The sequence below is a fragment of the Puma concolor genome, chromosome A3, assembly GCF_028749965.1.
Source record: "Puma concolor isolate L17-30 chromosome A3, mPumCon1.1.hap2, whole genome shotgun sequence".
NCBI lineage: Eukaryota > Metazoa > Chordata > Mammalia > Carnivora > Felidae > Puma > Puma concolor.
Genome location: NC_141669.1, coordinates 39,859,584 through 39,878,305, shown reverse-complemented (window position 1 = coordinate 39,878,305; position 18,722 = coordinate 39,859,584). Strand labels below are relative to the sequence as shown.

The window sequence follows — 18,722 nt, the reverse complement described above, 5'->3', positions numbered from 1 at the left end:
AAAACAAAACATGAGTATCAGTGTATCTTTACATTCCTAACATTCTAGGTGGTTCAGCGTTCAGTGTGAATGCACAGTCTTTTTAGCCTCTACTTAAATTAACATATGATTTTTCTCTCTTAACCTGTTTTGGTCAATTATAGTAATTTTCTGACATTGAAATAGCCTTGTATTTATATGATAATCTAATTAATCCTGGTGATTATTTTCTATTTTCTAAAGATACTAACTTTAATTTGTTGATATTTTATATAAGAATTTTCCATCTATGTTCATGAGCCTCATTTATGTATACTTTCCCTTTCTTGTATTCTCTTGGTTCAGATATGATAATAGGTTTTTGCAAGTTTTATAAAATGCTTCAGATATTTTTCCATTTTTCCTGAGTTCTGGAACCATGAATATAACATAGGAATTATATGTTCTCTGAAAATTGGTACAACTAAGTTATCCCTAGGGATTGTTTTCCAGATTAATAGTTAACTGTGTAATAAAGGTCCTCTATACCCCCACTTACTTCAAAACTCTGAGATGCCTATTTCTGGGGTAGATATATTTGTATCTTCTGCTTCTATTACAAGTTGTCAAAATTTTCCCATAGTTCTGATATTTAGTCTTACCAATGTTCTCAGAGTGATACTAGTTCAAGAGTGTTTATTATCTTTGTGGACTTTATCCTTTATTAATATAAAATCCTTTTCTCTTTTGAAGCTTTTGTTTCCAATTACATTAACATTTCTATATTGCTTTCCTTCTATCACTATTTGATTTGTAAACCTTTTCACTTTATATTTTGAAGCTTTTTGCATCATTATTGAGTCTGCTTGAGGTGAAGTTATAGCTGGATTTTGTTTTTAATCCAGTGTTTCTTTTAAAAATTAGCCCATTTATATTTATTGTAAATACTGATGTTGGGTTTTCTTCTCTCGTCTTTTTTTTTTCTATTTACTATACTTTCATCTTGCTTCCTTTTCTTTTCTTGTTCTCATTTCTGACTTTTGTTGGACTGGATAAGTTTTCTTTGTTCCATTTCCCCCCTTTTTAATGGTCTGCAAATTACAAACCCAATTTAATTCTTCAGTGTTTATACTTAAATTTAAAAAATTAATGTCATATATTCAGAACATCTATATTAAAAATTAACATCTGGAATTAACCTGTATCTATACTTCTTTGAATACATTTCTGAACTTTTTCTGATTTTCAGTTTTCACACTTGTAAAATTGGGAGTCTGAGTTCTTCACTTAATCTTCATTTAAAGATTAAATGTGATGCCATGTCAAGCACCATCCTTTATTAAGTAAGAGGTCTTCAATTCCTTCATTCATTTCTTTTCATTCAACCAAAAAACTTCAGGTCCAAAAGACACAATCACCTCTCATCTCCTTTGTCCTTCAAAGTCACCTCTTCATATTTCTTGCACCTTTATGGCCTTCCTCTAGTCTTTCAATTGCTTTATAAGACTCAGAATATCATCTCACCCTCCCTCTACATAAAAAAAAAAATCCCATTCTGCATTGTACTGAATGGACTCTTTTGCTCTAGTTTAACGAACCGCATTTCCCAATGATTCCATGCCTTTCTTCATTTTTCCTTCAAAATGGCGGACTTTAGACGTTCCACGAATAGCACCACGTGCGCCTGCGCCTCCCGCGGCCATTTCGCCCAGCAGCCCAAACTCCAGCCCCCTGCTCCACGAAGCGCCTGCGCGAGAGCCTTCAGAGCACAGTGGCTCCTCCCTCTAGCTGAGTACGCTTGAAACCGCACGTTCCCGTCCCTTCCCTCCCCCGCTGACTCTGCACCGCCCTCACCCCTTTCCTGTGAGATTCTTCCGCCAAGTGGAAAGTCCACCTTCCGTCGACAGCCTACGCAATTGAAGAGCAATCCAATAGGCACCTACAGCCCTGGGGCTTGTCATTCAGTCTTATCAATGCACCACTGCAATTTTTCTCTGGCCCCTAAAGTTGATAAGCGATTTCGCGGGACTTTTTTGCATCCCGTGGGCAACAAATGGAAAGAATGGCTGTGGCGGAGGGATCTCTCGCTTACGCTCTGTGTACTTTAACCTAATGGGGGTCGTCCGGGAGTCGGAAGGGGGAGGGGAGAGGGAGGAGGCAGCCAAGGAATTGTTTTTTTCTCTCGCCCCGCCTGCGCCAGGCCGGCCAATGGCGGCGGGCTGTTTACCCACGAGCCTCGCCCAGCTCCTCGAACTAGGCCAATGAGCGGCGGCAGCGGCTCCGAGGGGGCGGCTCCGAGAGGCTGTGCGTGTCTTGTGAGAGCTCTTGAACCAAGTCAGAGCTAGAGCTGGGCGGCTGGAAACGGCGGCCGCCGCTGGTGACTCAGGGAGGCAGGAGGCGGGGTAAGAGCGCCGCGGCCTCGGCTGAGGGGAGAGGAGGAAGAAAGATGAAGGCGCGGAGCCCGCGGCCCTGCCGCCCCCGCGCCGCGGCGCACGCCGGGACAACGGACGCCCGGGGGTCCGCGGCCGGGAAAGCGCGGTGTCGGGGCGGGGCGGCGGGGCAAGTGCGGAACCGCGGGCTCGCCCCTCCCGCGGGGCCGCCCGGGGCGGGGACACGGCCGCCCGGGACGGGCCCTTGCTTCGGGCCTTTTCTTCCCCGGGGTGGGGGGGCGAACACTTTAAAATCCGCGTAAGCTGCAAATAATTCTCCCCTCACTCTGTCTGCGTTTAGGTTTAAGGTTTTGGAAAAGCGAAACTTGGGAGAATGAGGGTCACGCGGCGCTTGGGCCCGTGTTTGCGGTGGGGGAGGGATCCGGGGGGCGGGGGAGGACGCGGGTGTAGAGGCCGGGTGTTGGGGTCTTGCCTGGTACCGGCCGCCGCCGTCTGGGGTCTCGTCTTTTCGAGCGCGGTTAGGCTCCCTCCCTCCGCCCTCGCTTCCCCCGCGTCCTCTCTTCCCGGCCCCCTCCCACCGACAGCCCCCGTTGCATTTTGTTTTTGTATTTTTGCAGGGAGGAGCCCTTCCTGCAGGCGTGGAAACCATGGTGCTCACGCTCGGAGAAAGTTGGCCAGTATTGGTGGGGAAGCGATTCCTCAGTCTGTCCGCCGCCGACGGCAGCGACGGCGGCCACGACAGCTGGGACGTGGAGCGCGTCGCCGAGTGGCCCTGGCTCTCTGGGACCATTCGAGCCGTCTCCCACACCGACGTTACCAAGAAGGATCTGAAGGTAAAACCAGCTCCCGGGCCTCAGCTGTCGGACGTTTTGTAGTTACCTTGGTAACGAGACAGCCAGCGGCCCCACTCCCCTTTTCAGAAAAGGGCGACCAGAAAGTTGGCATCTGATCTGAAGGTGCAGAAGACTAGACCTTGAAAGTCTTTGAAATTGGTCGTGTAGAGCCGAGGTGTGTTTGGCCTCCAGTTGCCCGTGTTTAATGACGGCCTTGGGGTTGCTCAGACATGCTTCGTTATTGCCCGCGCCGTGCCCTACTAGGACCGTAGGAGTGTTTCTCCCACGGGTAATACTGGATTGGTCAGGTAGGTGATGTTAGGAATCATTAGGAATTGAGGGCTAGTGTTTTCGGGTGGATTTTTTGGTGTGCTCCTCTTAATTTCTTCACCCAACTTGCTAAACTTTTAGCCGTGTTGGAAATGAAGTGTGAGTGAAGAGGGAGGAGCTTAGTTCTGTTTGGCATATTAGGGTGGGTACTTGTCCGTATATGGCGGGTCAGAGTGGAAGTGGGTTCCTGGTCCTCTGATGAGTTTGTAGGTAGGTGTGGGCTATGACCGTATATGGAGGGCGGGGGTGGAGCCACCCCTTATATGGTGTGTTAGAGGAATGGCTTTGAAGCACACTTCGGTGTTCACGGGGAGGGAGAGAAATGAGAACAAGTGTGGACAGTGACTTTTAATCAGAACGACGCTCAGAATCTTTTTCAGTTAGATCATTTCAAAAAGAGTTGAATTTTGATTATACTCCCTTGTAGAAGTATTGGTGGCAAAGGATTGTCTGGGAACAACCAGTAAAGAAGCCATTCCACCAACAAAGACTCCTTTGTGCAAAAATAACTGGAGAAAGGTCCCTAACAAAGACTCCAAAGTGGTGGCAACTTGAAGGAAGCTTGTTAGAAGAGGAGAGATTTCCACCCTGGGTAGTGGATATGTTTCAGTATCTTCACTTGGTCATCACTGCTTTTTCTTGAGAACGATGTTCAAATTGGGAAGCAGGTTTTAGCATCAGCAGCTGAATACATGTTGATTTCGGACACACCGTTCATTTGAACACTTTAAGGCGACCGTACCTGTGCAAGCCAGTTTTAGTCTGCAGAGGGTTGTTGGATGTGTGGTTCTGTATTTTTAAAGCTTCCAGGGTGCCTTGGCTTCATGTTGAAATGGATGACTGTTGAGCACTTAGCCACGTGCCAGGCATCATGCTGAACACTTCATAGCCGTGATCTGATTAATCCTTAACAGCAGCTCTGTGGGAGTAGGTACTAATATTGCCCCATTTTACAGACAAAAATATCAGGGCTGGGGAAGATTAAGTCACAGAGGTCACATAGAAATTGGCATAGCCTGTGTTCTAACCCAGGAAGTTTTGATACCTGAGCCCACTCTCTTAACCATTATGTTCCCTGTGCCACCAAAGGACTCTTTCAGACACTGTGGAGTTTGTTTTTTCTTCTCCTTTTCATTACTCCTAGCAAACTGGGTTTTGCTGTTTATAGAAAGAAAGTAGAGTGGCACAGGATGGCCAACCTATTTGCTTTAGGCTAATAACCTTTTTCCATAAAGTGGGCTTTGTGTACCAGATTTCAGTCATAGTTGTTGTGGTTTATTTCACTTGCCAAGTAAAATGTTCTCTAGTGCATTTGTTTTTATCTGATTTGAATGGAAACAAGATTTGATTTAAGTCCTTAGTTTTTTGGCAGATGATGACAGACTAGGTGTTCCCTTCCCCCACAGGACCCAATTATAGACCTGTTGGATTAAGAAGGCAATCCAGGAGGTCATTTTTACGTGTTCTTTTTAATCTCCCACCTTCCTGCCACCCCAAATCTTTGAGGTGGTGGTAATATCTTCATTTTCAGAATGAGAAAGTAGATTGGGGAAAGGAGTCTTGTCCAGATTTGCATAGTTAGCTACTAAATGATGGAGGGAGGATTTGAATCTAGGGTTGGCTGTGTCTTTTCCATTGCACTAAAGTGCCTCACCTGAGGATAAACAGGGATTTTAATTTCAAGAACAGTTTTTTTTTTTTTTCAATGTTTATTTATTTTTGGGACAGAGAGAGACAGAGCATGAACGGGGGAGGGGCAGAGAGAGAGGGAGACACAGAATCGGAAACAGGCTCCAGGCTCCGAGCCATCAGCCCAGAGCCTGATGCGGGGCTCGAACTCACGGACCGCGAGATCGTGACCTGGCTGAAGTCGGACGCTTAACCGACTGCGCCACCCAGGCGCCCCTCAAGAACAGTTTTAACTATATTTGATTTTTGCTTTACCTGCAGACTTCGTAATTCAGCTTTAATGTAAGGTACAAATTCTGTGATTTTTTTTTATCTAGTCATAATTCATCATTATGTTCCTTAATTGAGTAGCAGATGGCTTAAGTTTAAGGGCATATTGTATTAGCAAACACAGAATTTCAGAACACTGGAACCAAATTGTGCTGGGGAAATACAGGCAGGAACTAGTAAGTAGCTATGACCATGCTTACACTTGGGCTTAAGGATCCTGGGTTTTGGTGGGGGGGGGGGGGGGGCGGTGGAATGGGACTGGGGGCTAAAATGTATATAAATGAATAAGATTCAAGTAGTATGCAACTGTTTTGGCATCGGTAGAAATAGTTTGTCTAGACTGATTTGCTGTTAGTTGAGGATGATGATAAAGCCAAGGCTTGTTAACTTTGTTTCACCTAGAGAGAGACTTTATAACAAAGTCACTTGGGTACATTATGTCTAGTTGTTGATTATATAGAGTCAAAGTGAAGACATAACAAGGAGTAAATATTTAGTATGTGGCACCTAATTGAATCCTCACAAATATCCTAGATGGTAAACCACATTTTTTAGTGTTAGAAATTGAGGCTTGAAGAAGTTAAATAACTTGACCAAGTTTGTCTCTAGATCTTAAACACTAGGCAGTTAATAGAGTGAGATTAAAGCACTTTATTTTGCTATCCTTAGCACTTAGCTCGCTTGGCATGTAATATTTGCTGAAATATTTGAATATATGGAAGGAATCAAAACTATTCTACACTGAAAAAGCAGCTTTAGAAATGTACTAATGGAGCAGTGGCATTCTCTTTCTCTGGAATAACAACAAATCTTTATTAGGTGTGGTTATAAGAACCTCTTTTTATACTACTCTTTCTACAGGTGGCTTTGGGTTTGTTCATTATGCATGTTGGGAATGGCCTCCTTCCCCAACTTGTCTGTCTAGGTCTTTTCCTTCCTTTGAACTTACCTTATCCTTGAGTCTTCTGCTCTTAGTCCTTCGGTTATCCTTAGCAGATGAGTAGTACTTGCCATCTGCATATACTATTTCCTGCTGTTAAACCTTTTTGGCAGTTGGGTGCTTTGACCAGTGTCTAGCCTTTTCATCCTTACATACAGTTGGAATTTGCATGTTGATAGATTCTGCTGCCAGTCAAACCATGTAAAATGAGAAAGTCCTAGCAGTGTAATAAAATCTGTTTATCCCCCATAATTGAGCACTAGACTGGGATTTTTAACGCTTATTTATTTATTTTTGAGAGAGAACACCAGCAGGGGAGGAGCAGAGAGAGAAGAAGACACTGAATCTGAAGCAGGCTCCAGGCTCTGAGCTGTCAGTGCAGAGCTGGACACAGGCCTCAAACTCATGAACTGTGAGGTCGTGACCTGAGCCGAAGTCAGATGCTTAACTGACTGAACCACCGAGGCGCCCCTAGACTCTGAGATTTTAGACAAGTATTATATTTAGGTGTAAGAAGACCTAATCAGAAGCGTAATGAAATAATTTTCTAATTTGTGGAGTAGTGAAATAAGTGGTATTCTGCATTGTAGTGCTGGGCATAGAATAGATATGTCAAAACTTGCCTATAAACCATGCCATTCTAGAAGTACCTACCGTTAACTTAGAAATATTTCACTTGGCCTTTCTGATGGTTTTCTTAATCATATACTCAGGTGAGATTAGCTTGATTAGATATAAAGAGATTTTCTGTTGGGGAAAAATTAACTTGAAATAATTAGTTTGAAATAATTAGTTTGAAATAGTCCAGTTTCTGGTCCAGATATTTAATAGACGAATAAGGCACACATTTACAAAATGTCGTAATTAAAAGAAGAGCAAATTTGTTAATGATTTGTAGTGAGTACTGATAGGCCTCTTTTTGGCTTTTGGAATCAGATAGCATAAATAACATCTCCTTTGTGGACCAAAAGAACATGGGGGAATAACAATATAAATAACTAGTTATATCAATAAGTTTGCAGAAGCTTGGTCAAGTCACTTTAGTTCCCCCTGAATTTGAATTTTTATTGGTATGTCTTTTTATATAAATTTTTGCTTAGGAGGCTTTGGTGGTAGAAGGTCCCTTATGTAGAGAACCTCAAGCTTCAAGGCACAAATGAAAGGTATATGTGGTTATGAGAAGAAACTTTTGAAAAAATGTTGAAAAGAGCTCACAACTTACTGGTTTCATTATATTTTAAGTCGCCTTTTAAACTAAAGTTAATATGAATTTTTGACCATGTAACCTAACACTCCAAAATCACAAAGTAAGTTATTTTTTAAGGAGCTAAACTTAATTTTTTAATTAGTCAAAAATTAGGAGGGGCCCTGTCTAAATTTTGGGTTAAGGTTGATTGTAAGCTTTATAGGTGGTGGTTGGATAAGAAATTGTGATGTTGCTTAAGTTTTGGGAAGCCACTGAATATCTTAATCCTTTACTTTTTTTTGTCTTTGTTTCTTAGTTTTTTGCTGAATAGATACTGGATAATCATATTTAAGATCTTTCCACCACTACTAAGTGAACTGATACCTTGATAAATTAAGATTTGAATTCCCATGGAGCTTTTAAGGCTACCTAGTCTCCGTGGCAGATGCTTTACATACATTGTCTTAAAAATCTATATTAAAGTTCAGTGATGGGTAGATGTTAGTACTTTCATTTTGAAGCTAGCAAAACCAGTTTCAAAGAGCTTAGATTTTAGTAAGGGTTCTTAACCTGCCAGGCAGGTTAATTGGTTTTCTTTGTAATACTGTGTATCTTATTTTATGCAAGTAAAATCATTCTGAGAAAGCTTCAACATAGCTGGGATTCAAACCCAGATTTCTCTGGCGCTGTAGTTTATATATGCTCATTCCTCTTACACATTGATGGGAAAACTCTGCCATCTAAAGCTAGTTTGGGTTTGGAGTTGATGTGATGTGGGGCAGAAAGACTATCCAATTTAGGGGAGCTATCAGAGGACCTGGATTCTGGTGGCTGGGGAGGCAGGAAGATGAGCAGTCTCTGAACAGCTCTGTGAAGGACCATTTGATTGGGTATAGTGATGGATGGGGTGGGTAGAACCAAAGAGAGAGTACACACACAGGGCCTTGGCACATAGTAGGTGTTCACACATTTGGATGTATTCTGTGATAACTGCAAGATTAAAAGTCTGCCATGCCAAGAAGATATGCATCTTCTCAGGAGAAGTTGCCTGGGAAGTTAGGGATGCAGATTTTACTGTTGGGGGAGGAGGATAGGATGGATTTTAAATTTCATTGATTTTTAAAGATTGATATTCTAAGGCCATGAAACTGGAGAAGGTTTAGGATTGGGGCTATAGTGGTATACCAGTTGGGAATGTCCTGCCTGCTAAGTGGTTTAAAGTAAACAGAAGGTAAGAGCCCAATTCAGAGAGACATTTATTCATTCAACAAGTATTTGAGTACTGACTGGGGACTGGATACCAGTGAAATACAACAGTTAAGTAAAAACAGATGCAGACTTTGACATATTAGAATTTATGTCAATCAGTCAGCCACAAGTAAATAATTCAAAGTGTGGGTAAGTGTTAGGAAGGAAAAGTATAGGGCTTTGAGTGCAATGAACAAGGGAACTCTCTTCTGAGGGGTGGAGGAGGCTCTTTGAAGGTAAGGTAAGGCTTCTTGGAGGAAAGGATTTTTTTAATCGGGTTCTGACAGATGAATGGAAGTTAACTAAATTTTTTTTTTAATTAAAAGTTGAAAAGGGAGATATGATTATCTGTGAACTTATGAACAGAGTTGGCATGTTTATTAACTAGTTCTTTGAAACCAAAAACGAGAGGCTGCTTTAGTAGGAGAGGGGATTTTAAATCAAATTTAAAAAAGTGATTTTTACACCACATATTGAGGAAGTTTAACTCTGGGGTCAGTTTATCAACTATTTGCTTCTATATTTAGCAAAGTAGTCTTTGACTCCAAACTCCCAGTTTATTCAACTGAAAGGGATATTGAGGATATGCTCTCTACTAGGCCTAGTGTTAAATCCTGTGAATACCAAAGGGATTGAAAAGCAAGTTGTGGATTATGGTGAATGGGTGGGGGGGGGGGGGGGCTCATCTTAGGCCCACAAGCAGCGTCAATTTAGAATTACAATGACCTGCAGTAAGTACTTTTTTTAGGGTTTCAAATTTCTTTCTTTTGGTTCTTAAAGTTCTGATGTCTAACATGTGTAAAAACTTTCCACATGGGGGGTTTTTGTTGTATGTATGGGCTTCCTAGAAGTTACTTTGGGGGGCAGAGATTGGCCTCCAAAACCCTTGGCTGCTGCTTCCCAAAGTGATTTGGGAGCTAGAGCTTGATGGTTAGATTAACATGTCGGACTGGTTTATGTGGACTGCGAAGGGAAGTAAGAGTGGGAAAGAAGGACAGCAAACACTCAGATATTCAGATTAAAGATTCAAGTAGAATAATGGCATAATTCAAAGTCGGCATTTTTCGTGTTTATTTTTGTTAATCAAATCTGATTTTTTTTTTACTTCTGTTTGTCTAGGTGTGCGTAGAGTTTGACGGGGAATCTTGGAGGAAGAGAAGATGGATAGAAGTCTACAGCCTTCTAAGGAGAGCATTTTTAGTAGAACATAACTTGGTTTTGGCTGAACGAAAGTCTCCTGAAATTTCTGAACGAGTTGTTCAGTGGCCTGCAATAGTGAGTAGAATTTGGGCTTATGAGAAGAGGGTATTGGTTATGTGTGAAACAAGGGAAATGGATATGTAGTGCCTATATTTGGCGTCTGGAGAATAATAGTACAGAAACATGACAGTGTAGGGGAGTTAGAAGAGCATCTGGGATCTCCTGTCAGCCCCACTGCGAGGAATTCTGGAAGTCTAGGCCCTTGACTTTCTCAGCTCTATTTCTTCACTTGAAAAATGGGGATGGTCATATGGGTAATGTCTAGGTTAGAAGTCAGAAATCAGCAGTTGTATATGGACATACAGATCTGTTTGGCTTCACCCTCATAGTGTTTTAAGAAAATTTGAATTAGTTGTCTGCTTATGAAATGGGGAGAGTATACCTTAAAATCTGGCTGTTGCCTGGCTCCTGTAGAGAGTTGCCAGTCTTGGCCTCATGATCCCTAAGGTTCTCTCTGAGTCATAATATTCTTTGGCTCTGAAGGTACTGGTAGTCAGTACCATTTCCATATCATAAGTCTGGTGTAGTTGGAATACGAGAGTGATCACAGGGTCTGGAGAAGACAGTTCAGGTTTTGTGAGACATAGAGCTTAATGGTGGAAGGGTCAGATTTAGACAGTTGGAAAGGCCAGGAAGGTGACTGAAAGGCTGACCAGATTGTGAAGAGCCAAGTCTGCTGTGTTAGCAAAGTTAAGATTTTGTCTGTAGGTGAGAACAGCTAGCTACTGGAGGTTTTTCAGTAATGTAGGGTTTTGGTTAAAGTTATATTTTGTCTTTGTATTTTTCCACCCCAGCTATTAAGAATTGGCTAAAAACGTGGTTCTGTATCCTCAGAAAAATGTATACATACAATTTTTTGCATAAATTTTAGAGAAGCTGTATATCTTTGGACCCAGACTTCTATGTTAATGAGTCCCAAATGTGTATCTGGCTTAAATGATTGACTTTTGGATAAAAATTATGTGATATTATGGTTGCATAAATAGTCGTTATTGGGATACTGGCAGTAAATAAAAAAAACTTAATGGTTTTATCTCTTTCTGTATGTGTGGAAAATTGCTAGTCCCCATTTTCAGAGTTATGCTGATAGCAGTTGTGATGCCAAAACATTTTCTTCTGTTTTGCTATAGGTGTACAAGTCTCTGTTGGACAAAGCTGGTTTGGGATCCATAACCTCTATTCGCTTTCTGGGAGATCAACAAAGAGTATTTCTTTCTAAAGACCTCCTGAAGCCTATACAGGTAAAACATAAAAACAATATTAAACTCTCAAGATAGAAATACAGAGTCTTTTAAGACGAGAACTAAAATATTGATGTTGATTGCTCTAATTCGAACACCTATCTAACAGAAAAGGACCCATCCCAGCAGTTAGTTGTTAGACATCATCCCTCAGTGTTAGCCATTCAGTTGGTGCTATCCATTTGGTCTTGGAAGGACAGAGAAACTATGGATGGAGTGTGTGTGTGTGCGCGCATGTGCGCACATGCACGCATATGTATGGAAACACCTAGGTGATACAAAAATAATTTTAAAAAGATTGGCTCTCGTTCATATATATATATATATATATACACACACATGAGTATATATCCATATATGGCAGTTGTTATTTTATGTATCCTGTATTATTTGGGAAGTTGCCTACTTGCTAAAATATATTTGTAACATTCAGATCAGTACTTCGGCACTTTCATGGTCATCAGACATTGGCAGGGTGGCAAAAAATTTGAGTTGCCTGACAAATGTTCCCAACTGAGGTTGAATAAAGTGATGTTCTGCCTTCTTGTTTCATCTCTTATACTGTAAACAAGTATCCTTTCTGAGGTCTAATTAGTGCTGAATTTTTATGCTTTTTTTTTTTTTTTTTGGTGGTTTTACTACCCCAACTATAGTGCTGAAGTACTGTCTAGTCTTCCTAAGTGCAAGAAGGCTGTGATGTGTCTTAGGGAAGAAATACATTTGTTAGAGAAGTTTTATTCAGCCATGAGTTATAATGCTGTTGGCTGTGATTTCTAAGTTAATAATGCAGTAACATATTAAATAATGTGTTTTCTAGTACACGCATGTGAGCACACATACACGCACACACACACACATAAAACAAGGTTATATATATAGGTCGGTTGATGAAATTGTGACCCAGAGGCTCAAAGGAACCTAACCTTATCTTTCCACTAGGAGCAGTGGTTCACTATTCACTATTCCAGTGTTTGTGTGGACTTAATAAACATAATTACAATGAATAATGAGAATTGAGAGCGCATGCATGTGTGTTCTTTCCAACTAGCTTGCAAAACCCCCACCCTTTTCTTCACAACATTTAGGCTCTTGGGTCTTGCTTATATGTGATTATTTTCTTCATGAAAATGTTCGCAGAGAGGGGGAAAGAACATACAGATTATTTCCAGATTACTACCTTGGGAATAGAGTTGGTCATGTCATATCATTTGTCTTTTAGAGGTCATTTATGAAACTTAATCCCCTTTATCCACATCCATTTGGTGACCTGACTTGTTTCTGTGAACTGTTGTTAAAAGACAGTTTAGGGTCAATGGTCATTGCCATTGATGTGCCTGTGTTGGAAAACCCAAAGCACGGGCTTTCTCACTAAAGTCTCATTTCTGTATCCTGAAGGTGAGTGAAAACAAGGTCCACATTCTGAACCTTATTTTACAATGATTAAACAGAACAAAAAAAGGTGCTTTTGCTTAAGTTAATTTCAGATGCAGGTTACCTTCGTGATGTTCAGATAGCCATGTTGATGTTTTATCTGCCTTAAAAGGAAGAATGCCTTGCTCTTAAGGACCAAGGAACATACAGGAGGGGCTTTGGGTATCTTGCTTTACTTAGTGATAGAGTAGTTTTTACTTCTCAGCATTGTTTTCTGGACAGTTGTGTTTTGCATCTTTTGTATATCCAAGCTTTTTAGTCAAAGCAGAACTTATAATTTTGTTTCTTAAGATGGAAAAAGCAAAATCTAGATCAGTAAGTTTTTATTCTCAGGAAGGTGCACCATGGCTATCATTGTGAATATTACTAGTAATATTAATTGAGGTAGATTATGATGTGTGCTCTTGACTTTTACTGGTGATAATAGTGGCCCAAGCTTAGTGCTTCAGGGCATTCTCTTGTAGATGTGGGTAGTTACATCCAGTTGCTACTGTATGAAACTGTGTTGGGAGATGTGATTACTGCAGTAGAATGCTTGCCCTATATAATACACAGAGAACCTGAAAATCATTTGGCATATATAGAAGTTGGTTGAAACTTAAGGTCTGTTTTTTGGATTGAATTTGACTTATTTATTTGTGGGTAAGAAGACAAAATACCCAGGTTAGTCATCTGGCACTAAAACTTTTCTGGGCAGAGTAGAATTATTCTACCTTGTTTAAGAGCCATTTGTGACTGTCCCTAGTAATGTGCATTTTATCTCTTAATAAGAATTGGAGCACACATTTACATTTTTTTTTTTTTTTTGAAACAGCAGCATGAGGGGGAAAAAAAACAACAACCGTAAATGGTTCATTCTGATAATTAATGTTGAGCTCTTCTGAAGACCCTAGGTTAAGTCTAATGTTATTTGGCTTAAGAAATGCATTTTTCCAGCATGGCCTCTCTAAAAGACTAGTTAGTTTTCCCAGTGGGAGGAGTGGATGAACTAATTTTGGCCACTGTGTATCCATTTCAGTGTCAGAAAAGTGTGAAGCCCTGATATTAGAAGAGCTTCTGTGCTGTATAGTTTGTGTTCAGCAGGTTATTTGTATTGACATTTTCTGTATACATTTATCATAACTTAGTGTGCACACAAAGCCAGAAGACTGTGGAATAGCGCCCAAAATGGAGCTGCTGCCAAGAATTGAGTGTTTCAAAACTGGCTTGCTGAAAACTTAATGCTATTCATTCAGATTTTGTCTCTCCCATACCTCCCTTTACCATTTGTAAACAAAAATGCATTTGGAATTTTAGTTGGGTTAAATCAATCTGTGTTGTGATTTGTTAAAAACAATTTCAGCAAATTGACTCTACATATCCGTGTGTTTCTATGTGTGTGTCTTTTGCCCCTGGGAAATCCTTGGATTGACCATCTAGTTTATTATATTTTCCGTAGTCAAAGTTGTGTCATACTTAAAATTATGCTTTGAGCCACTCCTTAGTATTTGTCATGGTCTTAGCTTGGGGTGACTTCACTTTAGTCTCCCTCTGTCTGTGATCATTTGATGGATTCCTACTATTTGACCTTTTCAGTTCATTGGAGTTGCAGTGGTTTGGTGCCATCAAATGGCTACTGACAGTACTTAAACATTAAGCTGATTGAAATATCCACTGGAATTTAACGCTTCTTATTTGTTACCTTAAAATCTTTCATTTTTCAGGATGTAAACAATCTTCGACTTTCCCTTATGGATAATCAGAATGTCAGTAAAGAATTTCAAGCTTTGATTGTGAAACATTTGGATGAAAGCCATCTTTTACAAGGTATATAGATTATCTGTTGATGACAGTTCATGAGTTGATGAATAGTTTGTAAGAAGCTACATTTTAGTCCTCATTCATTGAAATTTCTAATTTTTTAGTAATTGCTTTCTTCATCAACTAGATGATTGAAGGACTTTATATATCCAAAAGCCTCTGAAATTTGGAAAGCTCAGGGCTTATGTGAAAACTAGTAAAGTAGGTATTAAAAAAGCTCAGGTGTATTTTGACATGGAATTTGATATGTTTGAAATTTCAGTCTTATAAAATTGATGAAACATGAATGTGGTAATCCTGATCTTCTCATATACTGTTACTGAGTTTCCTGGTCAATTTTACAGTTTTTTAAGTTCTGTTTAGGCAGTTCTGTTGGGGTTCCTGAATTTGGATCCCCTAAAACTCTGCACAGGAAAGTAAGTTTGGGTTCAGTGAGTTACCTGGATTCTGCTTGGTCTCATACAAATGGTAGAATAAATATATTGCCACTTTTAGGTAAATTAATAGGAAAATGGAATAAAAAGTTTAAAATAAAATTAAAAATTTCTCCTAGCTTTTCTGAAATGTCTGTCTCCTCGTGTTTATAGCAGTATCTTTTACTGTTTATTTTTGTCTACTGCTTTTTTTAAAGACTTGAGAAAAGATTATCTTGGAGGTTGGTGTGTTGGGAGATAATGCAGATTGCTCTAAGGATTTTTTTTTCTTCAGGTGACAAAAACTTAGTTGGTTCAGAAGTAAAAATTTATAGCTTGGACCCATCGACTCAGTGGTTTTCTGCAACAATTGTAAACGGAAACCCAGCATCAAAAACTCTGCAAGTCAACTGTGAGGAGGTAAAAGAGGATGCTAATTGCATGTAAGATAACCTGACAGAGAAAGATAATTCTAAAAAAGAATTATAATATCTTATAGGAGTTAAATAGTTTCATTATCTTTGTATTAAAATATTAGAGTAGAAAGAGAAATATCATGATTGTTTTTAAAAGAAATTATTTGTAAGAAGCTCTTCTTGTATGTTAACAGAACTAATTTCTGGTATGTTTCTGAGCGTTTTTAAGTTTCCCAGTATCTTTGTTTTATTTATTTTTAAGATTCCAGCACTGAAAATTGTTGATCCATCACTGATTCATGTTGAAGTTGTGCATGATAACTTTGGGACATGTGGTAAGATACTGTTTGATTAAAGCCTTTATTCTCCTTCTGACCTTTCCTCTTTCTCCTTTCCATGTTAAGAGAAACAGGGAAGCCAACTTACTTATTTTTAAATATTTTAGGTAATTCCACAAAAATTGGAGCCGTAAAACGCAAGTCTTCTGAGAATAATGGAAGCCTAGTTTCCAAACAAGCAAAATCTTGCTCTGAGGTAACCTTATGTTTGTCACTTGTGTCAAAGTTTCCTGAACTCTGATGGTGCGTGGCCAGTTTGTTTGGTGGTTATAAAGCTTTCTTCTGTGCTGTTCTGCACTGTGTTGTCTGCTCTTCTTTGCTGGTTCCAGATCTTGGCCATAATTTCTACACTCAAGCAGATGGAGATAATATAAGTTTCTGGTTAACTATTTTTTGTGTAAAACATGTATTATTTTTTGATATTTGCTGAAAATGCTCAATAGATTTGACAGTTTTCATCCATAAGGAGTGTTTTTGAGGGTAAGCTGAGTTGTGTGTATCAAATTGGAAGAAGGCCTGGCACGAGAGAAGGGGAGGAACCTTAGAATTCTGAGTAGGTGTTGAAATAGGACTCCTCCCTCCTCGGTAATAGCTTTGATTGGTAATTTATGATTGGTTAAACAGACATGCTAGATTTTTAAAGGAAGTGTTGGTTTGCCATAACAAATTTCTGCCCAGAAAAGTATAGGCTTGTATGAATGCCACTGTGAGTTCAAGTACTGGATTTAATTCTATTCTGAAATAGTAAGGAGTTAGATCAAGAAACTTAAGACTGTTTGTCTTTGAGGTGAGTTGAATCCTTAGGACCTATTACAATACACATAACTTTTTTACAGCTTAGGTGAAAGCTTACACAGCTGTGTATCCAAATGCACTCATGTTACAGGGACAAAAACACCTTTGTGATGCTCTGCTCCAGGCTGGAGCTTAGATTTTGAAAATGGACCAAGTTGGTATTAAGATTGTTGGCAGCACTTTAGAGGGAACTTTGGGGTCTGCAGGAGTAAGGCAAGAAGAAATGGCATGGTAGTGGGCCAGAGTCAGTTAATGCATCCAGGGTTCTGTATCGGGGCCCAGTGGACTACAACAACATCAAGTAGAACCAAAGCAAGTGCTGTGCTACACAAAAAAATTTAAGAATCTGAGTGGCTAGGATGATTGCCTTTCCTGAGTCTGAAGCCTGTGAGCAGGCAATAGGAACTTTGACACTTGACCAAAAACTTTGTAAACCAAGGTATATAATATTGTCTTCCTTCCAAGTGTGTAGGCCTGACTTTAGGTTGTTCAGGAAACAATGAAGAGGTAATTATTGGAAATTAGTATTACTACTTTCATTTTTGCTTTTAAGTTTCCAAGGGGGAAGTAATGTAGTAGGGAGTGATTATTATATCTTAGAGTTAAGCTCACAGAGGATATTGTCGAGTAATCCACAGTATCAGCAGCTGAGAGAGAAACACAGTAGAACCTGTGAGGTTATTAGCAGTCTTGGGTCCCAGAGGTAATAAAGGCCAGTTTGGAGAAGTTGATTGGGTGTAGCCTGACATGGAGAATACATCAGTATAAATAGTTGGTGAGATGAAAAGGAGAACCACATGATGTTGTGTTGAGGAGAGGCCAGAGAATAGGAAATGGCATCCTGACAGATCATTGAAGAATCAGCCTGGGGTGCAGGCAGAGGACTGGGGTCAGTAGGGAACTCCTGTGGAAGAAGGTGCCAGTTCTGAACAATGTCAGGTTTATCAGTGATGGGACAGATAGGTGAGCAAGTAGATGTATAGCCTTCAAGGAGACACCTGTAAAATGTGGTAACATATATGTCTATAAGTGATCCTGTCTGCCTGACTCCTACTGTTCAAGGGCAGGAAGCATGTCTTTTTGATCTCTGTTAGCATTTTGTCCAGCTCAGTAGGTTTGTGTGCTGCTGAACTGATTGTTGGGCACAGTACAGGCTATTTTTGAAAAAAGCCTGAACGTTGGCTAGGAGATAAGTTCCCATAACCTATTTGAGCGTAATTTCTGCATCTAAATTGAAAAACTAAATTTGATGTTTTAAAAATGTCTGTTTCAGCTCTTAAACTTTGTACTAGTCAAATTCTCATTTTAAAGGAAATTGGGATGATAGATTTGGCTGGAGATGGGTATTGGCTTTTTATTATTTTTATTGTAACACTTTTTCTCCCCCCTCATACTGCATTTATTTGTCAAATGAAGATTCTCACATTAAAAAAAAAGTTATTTAAAAATATTTAGTTAGCCCAGAAAAACGCTAAAGAAATGTCACTTATTCACATTTTGGAATACCTGTCTTTCTACTGTTTTTTGTTTTTCATTTTTTCCTGTATAATCATGGAGGCCTTTAAACAAAACAAAACAAACTAAAAACCATAGCATTTTGTAGCCTCCTTGATTCCTTTCCAGTGTGTTGTGAATATTTTTCCGTATCTGTAAATATTCTTTTTTGTTCTGGGTGGTTCTTGTAATCAGGCAAATTTTGGAAACAGTGGCTGGGGCTAGATTTTAAGAGCGCTAGAGAGGTATAGGAAGAAGTGAGGAAAGAAAGAGTTCACTTAAATGTGGGAGTGAAAGGTGAGTATAGTACCATACTTGGCACACATCTCACCGTGTTTGCACTTTCCAGATGTGTTGGAGTGGCACAGAGTTTACTTTTAGGGTGGTCTTTGGAAAACAGGAGTTTGGGATTAGGTAGACGAGACTCTGGATTGCGTTGGTGAATACTTTTGGATAGAATAAACCTGTTTGCCAGTAACAGCTGGCTCCTTGAAGGTCTTCTCTGCCTAGCAGACTATTCCTCAGAGTTAGGACATTGCTTGGTTAATTGAGAGAGTCTGCTGAGTAGTGTGAGCCAGCAGTGTCCTTTTTAGAATACCATCATACACTCAATTATATTATCTCCGTCTGCTGGCAGGGAGGAACTATTGCCATGACTGGTATAGAAGACCTTCAGGGAAAACTCTTCAG

The 18,722-nt window shown here is 40.0% G+C and overlaps 1 protein-coding gene across 4 annotated transcripts in view; it reads left to right on the top strand.

The window, feature by feature from the left end:
• The first annotated feature begins 2,206 nt into the window (after positions 1-2,206).
• KDM3A (lysine demethylase 3A) overlaps positions 2,207-18,722 on the top strand; it is a 54,129-nt gene continuing 37,613 nt past the window's right edge. For 2 of the 4 annotated variants that reach the window (XM_086700648.1, XM_086700646.1), the window contains exons 1-8: positions 2,207-2,360; positions 2,966-3,181; positions 9,964-10,119; positions 11,235-11,345; positions 14,480-14,582; positions 15,285-15,409; positions 15,668-15,740; positions 15,851-15,939. In XM_086700648.1, coding sequence (XP_086556774.1) covers positions 2,996-3,181; positions 9,964-10,119; positions 11,235-11,345; positions 14,480-14,582; positions 15,285-15,409; positions 15,668-15,740; positions 15,851-15,939 — 843 coding nt within the window. In that variant the 5' untranslated portion in view covers positions 2,207-2,360; positions 2,966-2,995. Of the gene's footprint in view, positions 2,361-2,454; positions 2,476-2,553; positions 2,647-2,965; positions 3,182-9,963; positions 10,120-11,234; positions 11,346-14,479; positions 14,583-15,284; positions 15,410-15,667; positions 15,741-15,850; positions 15,940-18,722 lie in introns of those variants that run through there. The other 2 variants (XM_086700647.1, XM_086700649.1) reach the window with 2 other exon arrangements.